The 15,035-nt window shown below is 39.0% G+C and overlaps 2 protein-coding genes across 2 annotated transcripts; both read right to left on the reverse strand.

The window, feature by feature from the left end:
- Positions 1-8: 8 nt before the first annotated feature.
- On the reverse strand, positions 9-5,181 carry LOC149838902 (RING/U-box superfamily protein). The gene is made up of 3 exons (XM_090006870.1): positions 4,875-5,181; positions 1,389-1,579; positions 9-860 (listed from the first exon to the last, which is right to left on the reverse strand). The coding sequence occupies exons 1-3, from the start codon at positions 5,079-5,081 to the stop codon at positions 452-454; spliced, it is 807 nt and encodes a 268-aa protein (XP_089862996.1). The 5' UTR covers positions 5,082-5,181; the 3' UTR covers positions 9-451.
- A 1,265-nt stretch (positions 5,182-6,446) lies between these two features.
- Positions 6,447-12,736, reverse strand: LOC149838903 (enhancer of rudimentary homolog). Its single transcript, XM_090007835.1, has 4 exons — positions 12,563-12,736; positions 8,480-8,573; positions 6,780-6,900; positions 6,447-6,691 (listed from the first exon to the last, which is right to left on the reverse strand). The coding sequence occupies exons 1-4, from the start codon at positions 12,563-12,565 to the stop codon at positions 6,598-6,600; spliced, it is 312 nt and encodes a 103-aa protein (XP_089863961.1). The 5' UTR covers positions 12,566-12,736; the 3' UTR covers positions 6,447-6,597.
- Between the last annotated feature and the right edge of the window lie 2,299 nt (positions 12,737-15,035).

Below are 15,035 nucleotides of genomic sequence, written 5' to 3' on the forward strand. Positions count from 1 at the left end.
GAGAATGCTAACACAGTAAAGAAAATATACAATTCATAGATCAAGAGATGGCCAAATGTATGAATTAAATTGTATATACCAAAACTCACAACAAAGCTTAAAAACACTAAATATCCTGTAGTCTGCGACCTCAATCTACTAGACAGACCGATTCCTTGCTGAAGGGCATGATATTATCAGAACCATTAAATATTGCATGTCTTTTGATGAAGAGGAACCCTCGCGGAAGCGAAGAAAACCCAGGGTGGGGCCCACCACCACGCTGCCCTACGTGGCCGACATCAGTCAATAACAAGATTGTGTAATGCTGACAAAATTGTCGGTTCGTATGTTCAGTTCTAAAAGTACAACATATGGATTAGGATAGAAATACTCGAGCAAAAAAACCATCGATAACTTGCACATTGTTAAATTTAATCAGTCAAAATGGGAAAGCAAAGCATGCAACGCCTCATCCAGAATCCACCTCTATGTGTGTACGACAATATGGGCAGTCCCCACAAGTAGTTATCCAAGGATCCAGGCACAAAGGGTGGAACCTGTGCCCACATTGCAAGCGTACCAATCCATCCCCCATTGTGAACCTCTCCAAGCATATAGAACACTCAAGAGAAACACCAACACTTCCTGCAAAAACCTCCCTCGGTAAATTATTGATGACCTGCCTGCAAAGTCCAGGAGGCTTTGTGTTGTTCTCACTTGAAAATGGAGGGCTACTGCTTGATGCATATGAATTAGTAGGTGCCAGCCATTCCCTTGGCGATTCAGTTTCCCAGTCTCCCGCATCGACAAACCTCAAATCTTCATTGGTCATCGGGTAGAAACCACTCCCAGACACGCTCTGAGCATGATTGTTTTGCCTGATTCACAATAACAACTATGAGCCCCAGAAAACATACAGTTCACACACACAGAATGGTGTGCCTATTGTGGTATCGCTCTTGAGTCTTGACCTACGTAGATCTCATCTTCAAAGGCAAACACTAACCTTTGGATAATGTTTAACATGACCTACTTACTGTTTTCATGTATTGAAGATGGTAAAAACTACTAAAATGACAAATAGATCATGCTACACACATAATATACGGTTATTAGCTAGACCCATGCAAACAGGTGTGCGTATGACCATATGGTGCCATGGTTCAGAACCACAATAGATTTTCTCTGTATAATTCCTGGTTGAGGGGCTGCAGCCTGTCCAATTTACAGACAGGGTCAGTGTTTTGAGCACCCTTTATAAATGTTTAGCAGCCTGGCCCTGTGGCAGGCCATCAGCATGTCAGTCGATCTGTCCTGGCCTTCAAGGTCATGCTGGACTGTCCCAGTTGCCCCCCCCCCCCTCCCCCCCCCCCCACACACACACACAGAGAGAGAGAGAGAGAGACCTGCTTCCTGTAAGAGATGCCCCTCTCAGCCTTTCAAGAAGTCGTGCTCGTGCTTGTAGTACAGCCCCAGGTAGTCTCTCGATCCTGTCTATTCCTAACCAGTTACTTCCATTGCCAGAGGTTCCAGAACCATTACTGGTGTTTGTGTGAGAGAAAAGAATGGGCTCGTCGTACTGAAGAGAATCATGTTCCTGGTAACATTATACAGAGCCACAATAGAGCAATTATTAGATGTAAGATGATTTATTGTATTATCCCTATCATTCAGCAGTACATGCATGATTATCTTCAGGACCTTATCAACACATCATTGAAAAAATCAGGAAAGAGTTAACATAGATTAAGATTAAGAAACTATTATCAACTGCAAAATCCAGATGCAGAGATTTGTTCACTTCTCCAAAAGTAGGCAAGGGTTGTATGTAGTGCATATAAAACAACCAAACAAGATCTTAGCCATCAAGTTGCAGATATAGATTGTTCACTTCTCCAAAAGTAGGCAAGGGCTGTATGTAGTACATATAAAACAACCAAACAAGATATTAACTCCTTACTGCGTCAGAGAGAAATTATTAGAAAAATGCCATTTTCCATAATGTTTTCTTGAACTGGGACCATTCCAGATGTACACTGGAAGGCATGTTTCACTTTCTTCTTTCGTGACAATGTGAACTAGTATGTCAAGTTACCTCCTTATTAATGAACTTTAAAGAAGAAGAATAAAACATAAATTGATTGCACCATACAGCACACCCCATGAATACTGCTGAGATCTGAAACATCAGATACAACTCAAACGGCTATTGCATGTTGGAGTACAAATAACAAATGACAAACGACAAACGAGCTAAGGATTGCATGCACCAACTATGTGAATGTCAGCAACAAATTCCATCAATTAAATATGTGAAGTTACATTTACTCACATTTGAAAGGAAACAATGCCTACCTTGACTGTAGTGTCATCCGATAATGACCTCGGGGATCTCTCCTAGATAACACAATATTGTTGGCAAGCTATTTTCAAGAAATAGACAACGCACCAACTAAAAAAATGGTCAGTATGGTACCATCCACATTGGATGGTACCACCTAGACGTTTTCAAGCCAATGGATGGCTATAAGATGGTTAGATTATTGTAACAATGAAAAAAAGAGAGAGACAATAACTATATCCCAACCACCTGCCAATGCAAAATGACCAGAACAAAACCATCCATATCAGACGGTGCCAACCACCATGATTTGGATATGGATGGCAGTGGACAGGGGGGAAACGCCTCACCCTGATTGGACCGGGGATGGAGCACATGAAACGGGGATGGAGGTTAAAATCAAAACCCGTGTATGGATGGAGGCGGGGATAGACTTACGATTTCCCCACCCCACCCTGCCCCGTCCCCAATTCCCATTAGTAAAATAACTAAAATACCTTTAGTGGTGGCAGTGGGCCGGGGAGAAACGGGACCCGCCTTGCCCCGTTTGGACCGGGGATGGAGGACATGCAATGGGGATGGAGGTTAAAATCAAAACCCGTGCAAGGATGAAGGCGGAGATGGAGGGAAGAATTCTGAGATGGGGTGGGGGTGGAGACCTTGTCCCCCGGATCTGCCCCGGTCCACTGCCATCCCTAGATTTGGATATAGTGGTTGTACACCATTATTTCACTAAGAAGGGAAGGGGGGAAGAAGGGAGGGTAAACTAGGCTTTTATGAGTGGAAAAAGAAGCAGAAGGGGAAGGGGCTAGGTTTTTAAAAACCTAGTTTTGTGTCACACATACATCCGATCCAAGACACCAAGTTTTCCCTGGTTACCCAAAAAGCCCTGTTAGGTTTCAATGACATCCAAAGTTCCAAACACCCCCACAAAAGTGTATATTGAATGGTTTCTTTGTTAGGATTTCTAACTCAAATTTTAAAAATTCATTAAACAAACAGCCTTACATGTGTTCTAAAAGCACTTGCATCTATAAGAGCAGTAAGCCATGACAGAGCGAGGTTACGCTTGGGTTTTTTTCTATATTAGTCCTTCCTTTATAGGTCAAAGCCAAATTAGTCCCTACCCTATTGGTTTTCACAAAAAACATCCCTAACAGTTCATTAACCCATCCAAAAGGATCCCTGGGGATAACGCATGTCAGAACAATGATAAAATCCATTAACCCTTGATCAAATTTACATGCTTACCCTTAAGGATGAACTTGGAAAAAGCAATAAAAAGGGACGCTTTTGGAAGAACCAACAAGGAAAGGATAAATTGGCTTCGGCCTTGCTCTTGAGGTAATCGAGAATTTCTTTTAACTTCAAATTATTGTGTGAGGACTTAAAGGAGAAAGAGAAAAAAAATCACGGGCTCTCCAAAATCTTCCTAAAGATGCAGGAAGAAAAAAGAGCTAGTTCAGTGTAGCAAGTCATGTAGACGGAACAGAAGCAACTAAAGCAAAACAGCGATTCTGATAACGTTAACTAGGAGTAATAGCTGACGCTAAGTTCATGAAAGTATCTGAAAAGGAAAGAGCATCCAAAGGAAATGGCAGAAAACATGGATGGTTCTTAAAGACTCAAGAACCAATTCATCCTATTTCATCCAAACATCAGAAATTCACATGATGTAGTAAATAAGCACATTTGCTATTAACTAGTTATGATGGTTCCGTCATTCTCACAATCATTAAGGAGCAATTACCCATATTAAGACATAGGCAAGTTAAGTAGAAGGTTTGATATTAAAGATACTAAAGACAATTTGTCAACGTATTTACATGGTGCCATGATCACAATTTCCATAAGGAATAAAACGATTAAGCATCCATTTATTTGACACATGCATGCGCACGTGCACACACAAAAGGGAAAAGAAGATTCAAATAGCTCCTGATGAAGAATAATCAGAACAAGAGTTCGGCTTTGATCCCATCCTGTTACTGTTTAATCAAGTCGGCATATCTTAACTCGAATGCACCCACTTATCCATAAAAATAGGATAAAGCAGGAAAACTGGAAAATTGAACATGATGCAATTTGCAACCTGTCCAACTATACGGGACAAATAAATAAACGAGGTGCAAAGAAGCACAAACCAAGCGAAGTATGCAAAATCAAAACCACGAGAATTAATCTCAGACAGCACACAGATCAAAAGATCACAAAGAATCTCATCGATATGAATCATCATAAGGGTCCGTTTGGATTCAGGAAATTCAGTGGAATTGAAACGCACTAGAGTTCTTCTGCGGGGATGGAAAATAGCCGAAGGATATAGGTGGTGTTTGGATGCAACCACTTATCCAGACGAACGGGATAAGGCAATGCTATTTCGCAGCTTATCCCGTTTATCTGGATAAGTGGGTTCACCCAAACACGTAGTGTAACAGGATCCCAAAACCACCCAATTTCCGCAAATCCAAACACACCCAAAAAAGGAAATCGGGCGGAGAAAAGAAAACCCTAGAGCGGAGAAAATCGGAAAGAGGGGGAAGAAGCTCACGCGGTGACAGAGCTGCTGCCTGGTGTGGTGGGCGTGATGGGAAGGATCACAATCGTCGGGATCGCGATGGTGGTGGGTGTGCCGATATCGATGGTGGTGGCGGTGGGAAAGAAGAGGAGGAGGAGGAGAAGAAGCAGCAACACCAGGGTCGGAATTCCGCCAAGAGCGAGACCTCCGGTGGTAGAAGAGCTCCAATGCGCTCGTCATAAATACCGCGCTCTCTCTGGAATTCGTCCTCTTTCAACAGATGGAGAGAGAGAGAGAGAGAACGCTGCTGCAGGCACGCTAAATAGTCATCATAATTTTTTCCTCTTTTTATTTTTTTCTCAAGCTAGGGATAACCCGGTCGTGGACCTTCGCGGAAGCATTGATGAAACCCTCTCAATTCCCGTGTTTGATTGCGCAAAGAGAACTGCGCAGAATAGTCCTGTTTGAACACTTTTTAGCCGGGTGCGGAGGTGTCCTGGACAAGTCGACTTTTTGCTTAAAGTGTTTCACTTTTTTTTAAAAAAAATAAATTTTTTTAATTATTGTCCTAAGAATTCCAGGTGTTTCAAAGAGATAAGTGAAACGCCATAGCAGGGGAACCAGGTCACTTAATGGGCCCGCCAACCTGTGAAGTAAGCCCAGGTGAGGTCACCAACCCCCAAGCTCTTTCGAAACCCTCCAAGGCACTCTTGAAAAATAAAAATATATTAGTTAAAAGAGGTCGGGGTAGGCCTAGGAAGACAAGGATGGAGGTGATAGGAAAGGATATTAATGCTTTGAACCTCACCGAGGACATGGCATTGGATAGAAATGATTGGAGGAGAAGGATTCATGTGAAAGACCCAGAATGATTCTCTTTTTTGGTTTATATGGCCGACCCCAATTGTTTTGGGATGAAGGCGTAGTTGTTGTTGTTTTTTTTATATCACCCCCATCAATCGTGAACAGGTCGAGTGAAATGCCAAATCACGGTTCTGTGGTGTTTCTACACCATCACCACCCATTGTGGCCCCCACAGGTTGCACAGTAGACAATGGACGTAACATACGGCGAGAGTTTGGGAGAGAAATATCAAGAGGTGGATAGGCCTGTGATTTGGCGTATCACCTGATCCGATTCTATCGCTTAAAAGTAGGCGTCGTCCGTCATGGCCTCCTCCAGAGTTACACATTAATTTGTTCGAATGCGGATAGTGAATTCAGTTGGTAAACACGTTCAATATGGGCTTGTTAAGCTATCAAACAAAATGTTAAGCATTAATTGAGATTTATAAAGCAACTACACACACATATCAATTGCTTTGACCTCTTTTCAAGGAATCTAGTACAACAATACCTCATTTCATAACTGGATCCAAAGCTCTACTATGAATCTAAGTTATATCCAGAATAAAAACCACATCTAATCTTCAAAAGCTGAATTCCTTGGTTTGTCGAATACAGAAGGGGATCAAATATGGACCTGTTCGGACGCACATTAGCATAACGTGTTTGCCCACGTCCATGCATTATCTGCCTATGAATGTGCAAGTTCCACCAATGCAGAAATCGCAAAGAAACCAATCTCAGCTGCATAGAAGCTAACTACAAACTCCAAAACACTGATAATACATTTTCTAAGATGAACGTATTTTAATGTTTTGAAAGCAGCAGCATATTTCATACTTGAGCAATCAACAGACATTAACAAAAAATCCTTATGCAGCAGCTATAGTTTATCACAAAAATATTCTGCATCAACGAGTTGCCATTTTCCTCAGATGCTGAAATACACGCTGTTTTATCCATTGCCGGTCGTTTGGTAGGTAAGCTTGAATATTATGGTCATACCTGCGATCAAGCCATGTTCATGAAAAAGTATATGGGAAGGAAATGAGAGACCAGTTATGAATGAATCGCAGAGAACAAGGATACTTACACCAAAGCACTGAGGTCTGCAAGGCCGTCAATGAAATTGTACAAATCTGCAATGTCATATGTAAGATTGTGGATGACAGGGTTTAACTCCTTCAATTTCCTTTCATATAGTTCACAAATACCTGAGGTTTCAAATACTGAAGCTTTAAAACTTGTTCAGATGACCAAAATCAAAGAAGTAGAATAAAGTTATCACGAAAACAATATACAACAACAACAACAACTACGCCTTCATCCCAAAACAATTGGGGTTGGCGATATGAACCAAAAAAGAAAATCATTCTGGGTCTTCCACATGAATCCTTCTCCTCCAATCATTTCTATCCAATGCCATGTCCTCGGTGAGGTTCAAAGCATTCATATCCTTTCCTATCACCTCCATCCATGTCTTCCTAGGCCTACCCCGACCTCTTTTAACTAATATATTTTCCCATTTCCACGAAAACAATATAAATCACGCAAAAAGTTTTCTTTGCAGAACCATGAAGGAACTTAGATGATCAAATATTCAATTATGAGACTACAACACGCTGCTATCCATCAGCCGATTTATGAAAAGCAAAGTTAATGGCTTTTACGAGTTTGGGGACTCAAGGAATATGTTATTAATCAGTAAACCTTCTTAAGCATGTCATTTCAGTAAGGGCGCTTTGCCAGCTCTGAGCAACAAGCCAATATCCCTCCATGTTAGGAAGCACGATTGGCACTCATCAAGACTTTCATTGCTTGATGGAAAAAATTTTCAGAATATAGAATAAGCATATAACCACACATCTGCAGACACAAGCAACCTTGTGGCCATATGCTGCTCTGCAATTTTGCAAGTTTGCTCAAACCCCCAGTTCCCATCTTGAAGTTCGAAAGATTCCTGTTTCTGATATGCACCTAGAATACTATATTTTAAATGAAGAATCACTGAAAGATTATGCTTCCATCATTTATGGTGCGATTATTACATGCTGCCCCATGGGAAGCACATTTCGTGTGAAACAAGTACCCCAACAGGAAAGTCATTCCCCAAGGGTGTTGTGTGTGTTTGGGGGGAGGGGGGTGGAAGGGGTGAGACCATCATAAAACTACAAAAATTTTGAAACCTGTGTAACAAATATAAGTGATATTTTCAAAAGCCCATATACTCCCAAAATACACACACACAATTACACACTATATTTCAAAAGTATTGCATCTTTATCATGATATTAACACAATAAAAACAGATTTTATATTTTCTTTACAGTTTTGTTTATATGTTTACATTTTAAAATTTTGTGTATCTGATCCTGAAAGTTTTAACATATCATGTGATTTTCCTCACTGAACTTTGCCAAGAACGAGATTTGTGACATTGATTGAAAGGGCACTCCTGCTCCCAAACATCAACTTTGTGGCAGTAAATCAAGAATGGCAAGCATCTTCAAGTCCTCCTAAGTCCTACCAAAGTGCCATATCTTTGCAAATATACATCACTCAGGACTGTCAAGTAGAAAACATTCCAAAAAGATACACAATGACCATATAGAATACAAAGAAATACAAGAACATCCAAGAATCACATGCAAACAAAACTTCCAACATAATGCTTAGAAATGGGCTCCTATTGCAGTGTTCAATAATTTTTTCAACACTCTAAGTTAAGCTTTCCAAAAAGCATGACTTGTAACTCATCTCATAGGAGCATGTGGAAAAAGACTCTAAACATACCATCCATAGCTTGATTTATGGAAGCATAATCCATAAATGTCCGTGTTGCTCTGTTCTGAGATGTCTGCATTAGTACTATGGTATGTCGATTGGCCTGCAATGAAGCACCAAAGCAAGCAAGAAACACAAATTCTATTATCAACAGATTTAACATGAATCATCCCTAGCAAATGCCTTAAAGCCGTACATATGGATTCATGAAACTACTTCCTGGTGCATGTGATTGCAATTTAATCATTATTATTGTTTATAACGCATTATGGATCAAATACCAACACATTAGTTTGCTTTTGAATCATTCAATGACATTTACAGTGTCCAAAAATTAACTTTCAAAAGAAAACAAGACACAGGTACACTTTCTAGCTCATGTTTCCTATCCAGCATTTACAAGGTACGAGCAATAAACCATCCATCTCATTCATTACAATAAACAATAGCATCAATGTTTGAACAAGAAAGAAAGCCACTTGCATCACTCAAAAGGAAAGGCAATTAATTATTTGGTTTATACCATTCTTCACATATTTAATTCCATGTTGTACGACATCAGATTAGCATAAGAACATAGTCTTAAGATCCATCAGTCTAGCAAATTTTATGGCCTACATATAAGCCACTGTTTCTGCACCATGCAAACAGTTAACTTCAATATCTATAGGATGCCCTTCCCCCAGAACAGAAATAGAACATTAGATTCATTCAGGAATGGATTCACAGAGTCGCTGCCTTTTTATCATAAAATCTATGTCACAGGGATTCGGCCAGCAGGGTGCCGCACTCGCGTCGACGCGATGCGACACGACTAAGGTGTGGCACCCGGTGCGGTCAAGGCACCCAGGGTCATAAATGTCCAAATCTGGACTTTAAAAAAAATACTGTTAAAAATTAGTGCTACTGCTGTTAACTGTTAAAAAAAATTATATATATATATACCCTCCCGCACCGAAGTTCTTTTAAAGTGCCGCATCACCGCACCCGCACCCGCACCCACACCGGCACCTATGTGACATAGCATAAAACATTTACATGCCAGATTTTTCACTAGATTGAAAGTAGCCCTCCATGCCAAATCACAACCCATTTGTAACACATTTTTCCCACTCCAAGACTAATTTATCAAGAGCAAAGTGAGTCTTTAAAATGGTATATTCTTAACAGAAATGTCACTTGCCTCCTGCCATGCTAATCTAACTCAATGGCTAAAACATGCTTTAATGGATTATCTACTTTAGGTTATGATCCAAGACCTTTGACTTAGTCTACCTAACATATCCATGTCTATATGGTTTGGAATTCAAACAATCCTACCCCAGCAAAACCGTGCATTTGGCCACCTAGGGATTTGACACCCAGCAACCCATACCATAACCATGGTGACCATGGTTGTACCTTTCTCTCTGCAACCCATTACCCGATTCCCATGACCCTCAACTCCATGATCCCCATCGCGTTGCACACATATGCTTGCCAATAACTGTCATTTTCATTGGAGGCCTTAAGAAGCTTTCATTCATACGTGCAACCCCTTTGCCCTTGGTGATAATCCACCAACCAATAAAGCCTCTTGTACAAGCAACATCTCCGTAAGATCAAGTAGCAAGAGGTATCAAAATCACAATAAAAATCTGCCCTGTGACTTTCCATGGGATTGAATCCATTGACTAGTTATTTTCCTTCTTTGTTTCTTTCCTTTTCTTTTCATTTTTTTATTCTCCTTGAAAGTTCGCTTGATTTATGGATTCCAATCTATCCCAAAAGAATCACCACCTAGTGGTTGTGCAACGCAAACAATCGTGTACTACTGAACAATTGGTCCTTTATCATTACTAGTTCAAAGGAACTCACTGCATGTGTAGCTTTTAGAGCCACAGATCCATCCAAAAGGAGTTGCCTGACTTCTACCCATGTTGGACACGGGATAGCCATTAAGCCAGAGAACAACCAAATTCCAGCATAAAAGAGGCCTTCACTGTTTCCTTTAAGTGACCAAGTTCCAGATTCAGTCCTCTAGAGCTCACGTTACAGAACTAGCTAGTGTTTCAGTCACCTTGTTGGAGACACATAGGATTACCATTTATTTTCTCTCAATCCTTCCAATCAAAATATAACTGCCAAGGATCTTGGCCTAATTCACCTCTTCCTTTTTTTATCCTTTTGTCTGTGTGACAATAGTTGTGGTCCTGAGGTAAACTGAAGCACTGATTTCTTAATGGCACTGAAGCATATGCATTGATACACACACAGTTATATGTCCATAATACATATGTCCCCAAGTACCAAGGCCCTTCAGGATGTCTGCGGACCAAGGTGAAAGATCTGAAATAACATACAACTCTCACTTCCCCATCCTTTGCAACTTGCAACCATCTTTTAGATGTAAGGTAGGGATGCCAACTGATCAGGTTTGGTCAGAGACCTGATGGATCAACTACCTTTTTGTCCGTATTAAGCAAGCCCTTTCTAGATATGATATTCTAAATTGATGGATCTGTTTTCAGGTTTCCATAACACAACCAATGAGAATCCAAATAAATTTTAGATATAAACTTACATCTAAATAAAACTGATAGTTACTTGAATCCAGATCTATATATTCTTGAGTCCAAGTCGATATCTAATTATGATTAATCCGATCATATTGAATTTGGCAATACCTAACCCAAACTTGACCATTTACATCTCATGCCATGTACAACAAATGCTAGAAGCCTAGAATACTAAAGTGTGACCTCTAGCAATGGTCCTCATGATTGGGCACTACCAAATTTTTTTAAGGTGTGGGAGAAGGATGAGGAGATCTGGTCATACGAAACAAGGTGGTGTAAGAGGCGTAAGACATGGGGAAAAGATCTTTCCTAACAAGAACAATTAAAATGATTGAAAAGTATGAGAGGAAGAAACAAATACTCGAGTGAATTATAATGGATCAAATGAATAAGTATAGGTTTTCCAATATGACATTTTCTTGATCCTTATTCTTTGATCCTGCTTTACCTTTTTTTTCTCTTTCTTCTTCTTTACCCTTTATTTAATTTTACTTCCTTTTTGTATACATCAAGGATTCTGCATATCATTGTTGTTTCACCTTATCTCTCTTTTTCCTCTCTTTCAAGAAAAAGGAATTGCATGGTTTTATTCACACTTTTACCATAACGTTCCCTGTGATTGTACTACTATGTTTACAAAGTCACATCAAAGCCTAGAGTTTTTTTTTTCTTTTTTCAGAATTGAGGCTGGCAGCGCTCTCGATTCTCTACATGGTACTCACGAATTTCAACTCTACAAGCCCTTGTTTTTATACCAATGATAAAGAATGGCCCATTAGGCTCTTACAACAGTTTTTCTTGAGGTAATTAACCAGCTCAGGGTCCAAATCTAGCAAAACTCTGAATTCCCCAGATCCCACACATGTGGGACTGCTGAATTCTGCACACATTAAAAGGTTGTCATTCACAGTTCAGCAAAACCTGAAGATCAATGTTGAGCAGCGCTGGCGCTGATTGCAACTTGATACCAATCAATTAGACAATTCATATCACTTCTTGCATGCATTCAATCATGGAAACCAACCATTACATCTTCAAGCAAAGAATAAACCCAAGGTATCGAGTTACCCATGATGGAACTCGGTTAGTAGAACTCCTCATGGAGGGTAGCTAGGAAATGGCCCGATCATGTTTTAGGAAGCGAAAGGAGACCATGCAGCAATTTATCACGCCCCAAGAGAGTCAGGGGAGTCAAAACTAACAGGTGGGCAACCATGGGAAGGCCAGGGATAGAGAAAAGGAGCAAAGATATCACAGAAAAAACAGCACCAGAAGAACACGTCAAGTTAGAAATTCTTCATCATGAATAGAACCGCAGCAGTTACAGAGTTTAGCCACACAATCAGAAAACCATCCCCAACAAACAATCCTAACTACCAATTCTACCCCATTTGTCAAAAAGAATGAAAGCCCAATAGCATGATCAACGGAAAAACGATCAGAACCAAGAAAACCATAGGGAAAAAGAAAATCAGAGAACCAAAAGGGTACCAACATCTATCATCAGAAACGCATCAGATGAAGACGAGCTTACCATGTTGAACTGTAGCGGGCGTTAACGATTGACAAAAGAAAGTGAGGAATCACGATTCGGAGGAGTTGCAGAGGGTGATTAGCAGCATCCCATCTGAGGAATGAAAGCCGAGAAGGGTTAGGAACGCAAGACGAAGACTTGAGCTTGACTCATGTTTCTTCCCATGTGGGCTGGGCTCCTGCAAGAAGAAGACTTTTTTACTTCACGTTGGTAAAGGACTAAGGATTTGTCCTCAAGTGAAATCAAGAGACTTGTTTCGGTCGGGAGTAGAAAGCTATACATGGATACAGATACGAATAGACGCGACACGGACTCGAGAAACAAATACATAAATATGTTTTTCATGAAAAAGTAGGGCATACGTATATCTTGAAATATTTGACGTATTTAAAATATATTTATTAAGTGTACTTTTGTATGCATGCGTTTGACACAAAAAATTGACTCATAGAGGATGCCTAGATAGTTTTTCACTTTTTCTAAAAGTTGCTATTCTTTTTTTTTCTTCAGTCATGGGCTTCAACTATTTTAGCTAACTTAGAATTATGCTTAACAATTTAAATATAAGATGATTTGTATGCTATCTGATTTACACACTTCAGGTTATATTTTAAAAATCAATACCATTCCTATGCATAACCTTTCTTGCCACTTAATACACGAAAGAGTAACTTCATAAGCATGTGTAAACATATGAAAGTTTGGAGTCAATTGTTGCATTCATCAATTTATTGTAAATTAATGTCTACAACGTTGTGGAAATACGTTGAACTGGTAGGAGCAAGGTTGTATCTTATTGTAACCTGTATTGGTCGGGCTCAAAAAAAAACTAAAAAATAAATTAAAAATTAAAAAAATATCAAAAATTCTAAAAAATCATAACAAAAAATTATCGGATTATATGACAAAAATGATATGTTTTTTGAAATGCCTTAAAATTTTTTAAATTCGTTTGTTGTCTAAAATAGTAAATACTATTATTTTAATTACCTTTTTAGCCCTCACACCTATAATTTTCGATGCAAATTTTCTCTATATAAGATGTTTTGAGGTTCGAATTTAAAAGAAATTTTAGAGTTTTTTTATGCGAAGTTATTATATTTTTTATATGAAGTAACTCAGGTATTTGCATAGTTTATCGATTCAAGTTTGAAAGAAATTTTGCATATTTTTATGCACATTTCTGAAAATTTTTAAGCAAAGCAACTCTAGTATTTTTAAGGTTTTAAGGTCAATTAAAAAAAATCACAGCTTTTTTATGCGAAGTTATTATATTTTTTATGCGAAGTAACTCAGGTATTTGCGTAATTTGTCGGTTTGAGTTTAAAAAATTTATAGATTTTTTATGCAAATTTAGAAATTTTTCATGCGAAGTAACTCAGGTATTTGCGATGTTTGGAGGTTCAAGTTTAAAAGAAAGTTCATCAAATGGATCTGGATTAAGTATTTTCACAAGAATCTTCAATGCCCTTGGTGGATGTGCACAAGGAGATAAGGTCGATCGGTCGACCTCCCCTTTTCAATACCCTAACCAAAATTAGGGTTGAGCCTCTTGAGACTTTGCAATTTTATTTATGAAATGTTTTATACTTTGTAAAGTTTTTATGGAAACTCCATTAGCCTATAAAAGGAGGACTCACATTGTTAGTATAAGACAAAAAATAAAAATAATTAAAATGTTCATCATTCTCTCTTTAGTTGGACTGTATGCAAGTTTGTGAGGAGGATGAAGGAGAAGCTCCCGTATGTTGGAGTGAAGGGCAGTAATCAAATACTGAGAGTGATGCCCTTGTGACGTGTTGTTGTCACATTTGAACTTGCATCTACAAGTTTAACGAAAGTTAAGCTTGTGTTATTCTGTGATTCTTCTTGTAAGGCCTCAATTTTTGAAACAAAAAATTTAAGAATTTTTTTTCTTTCTTTAATGTAATAATACAACGATCTCATCAACGGACTCGTTCTAAACGTACCAAGTACTAGACGACCCGCCTGAGCGTAAGCGCGAACATGTCTTATCTTTATAGTATCAGGTCTAGTATGAAACCACCATCAACGAATCTTATTGAATCATTACATATAAGAAGTTTTTTAAAATTAGTATTTCATCATTATCCTTGCCTTAATCGAATTTAGCTCTAGAGAGTCAGCCTGCGCATGCACCGGCGTTTAATAGCTCTGTAGAACTAAGTTCGAAGTTAAAGCTTCCAAATGATAAAATTCTTAAATTATTACTTTTCAAAAAAACACAGCGAAAACTCGTTTTAAATACGATTCAAGCCTTGGTCGGGTTACAGACACCACACATGTATGAAACTAGAATAATTAAATCAAACCATGCATTTAATAAATAAAATACTAGCCTCAAACTTTATCGGAGTTAACAAGACTTAATTAAATAAGCAAATATCAAAATATTAAGTCTTCTTGAAACTGTAAAGAACTATGACACTCTTGGCGCCACTCCGAGCCTACG

Source organism: Nuphar pumila, chromosome 5, assembly GCF_984573655.1.
Source record: "Nuphar pumila chromosome 5, dmNupPumi1.hap1.1, whole genome shotgun sequence".
Classification (NCBI taxonomy): Eukaryota; Viridiplantae; Streptophyta; class Magnoliopsida; order Nymphaeales; family Nymphaeaceae; genus Nuphar; species Nuphar pumila.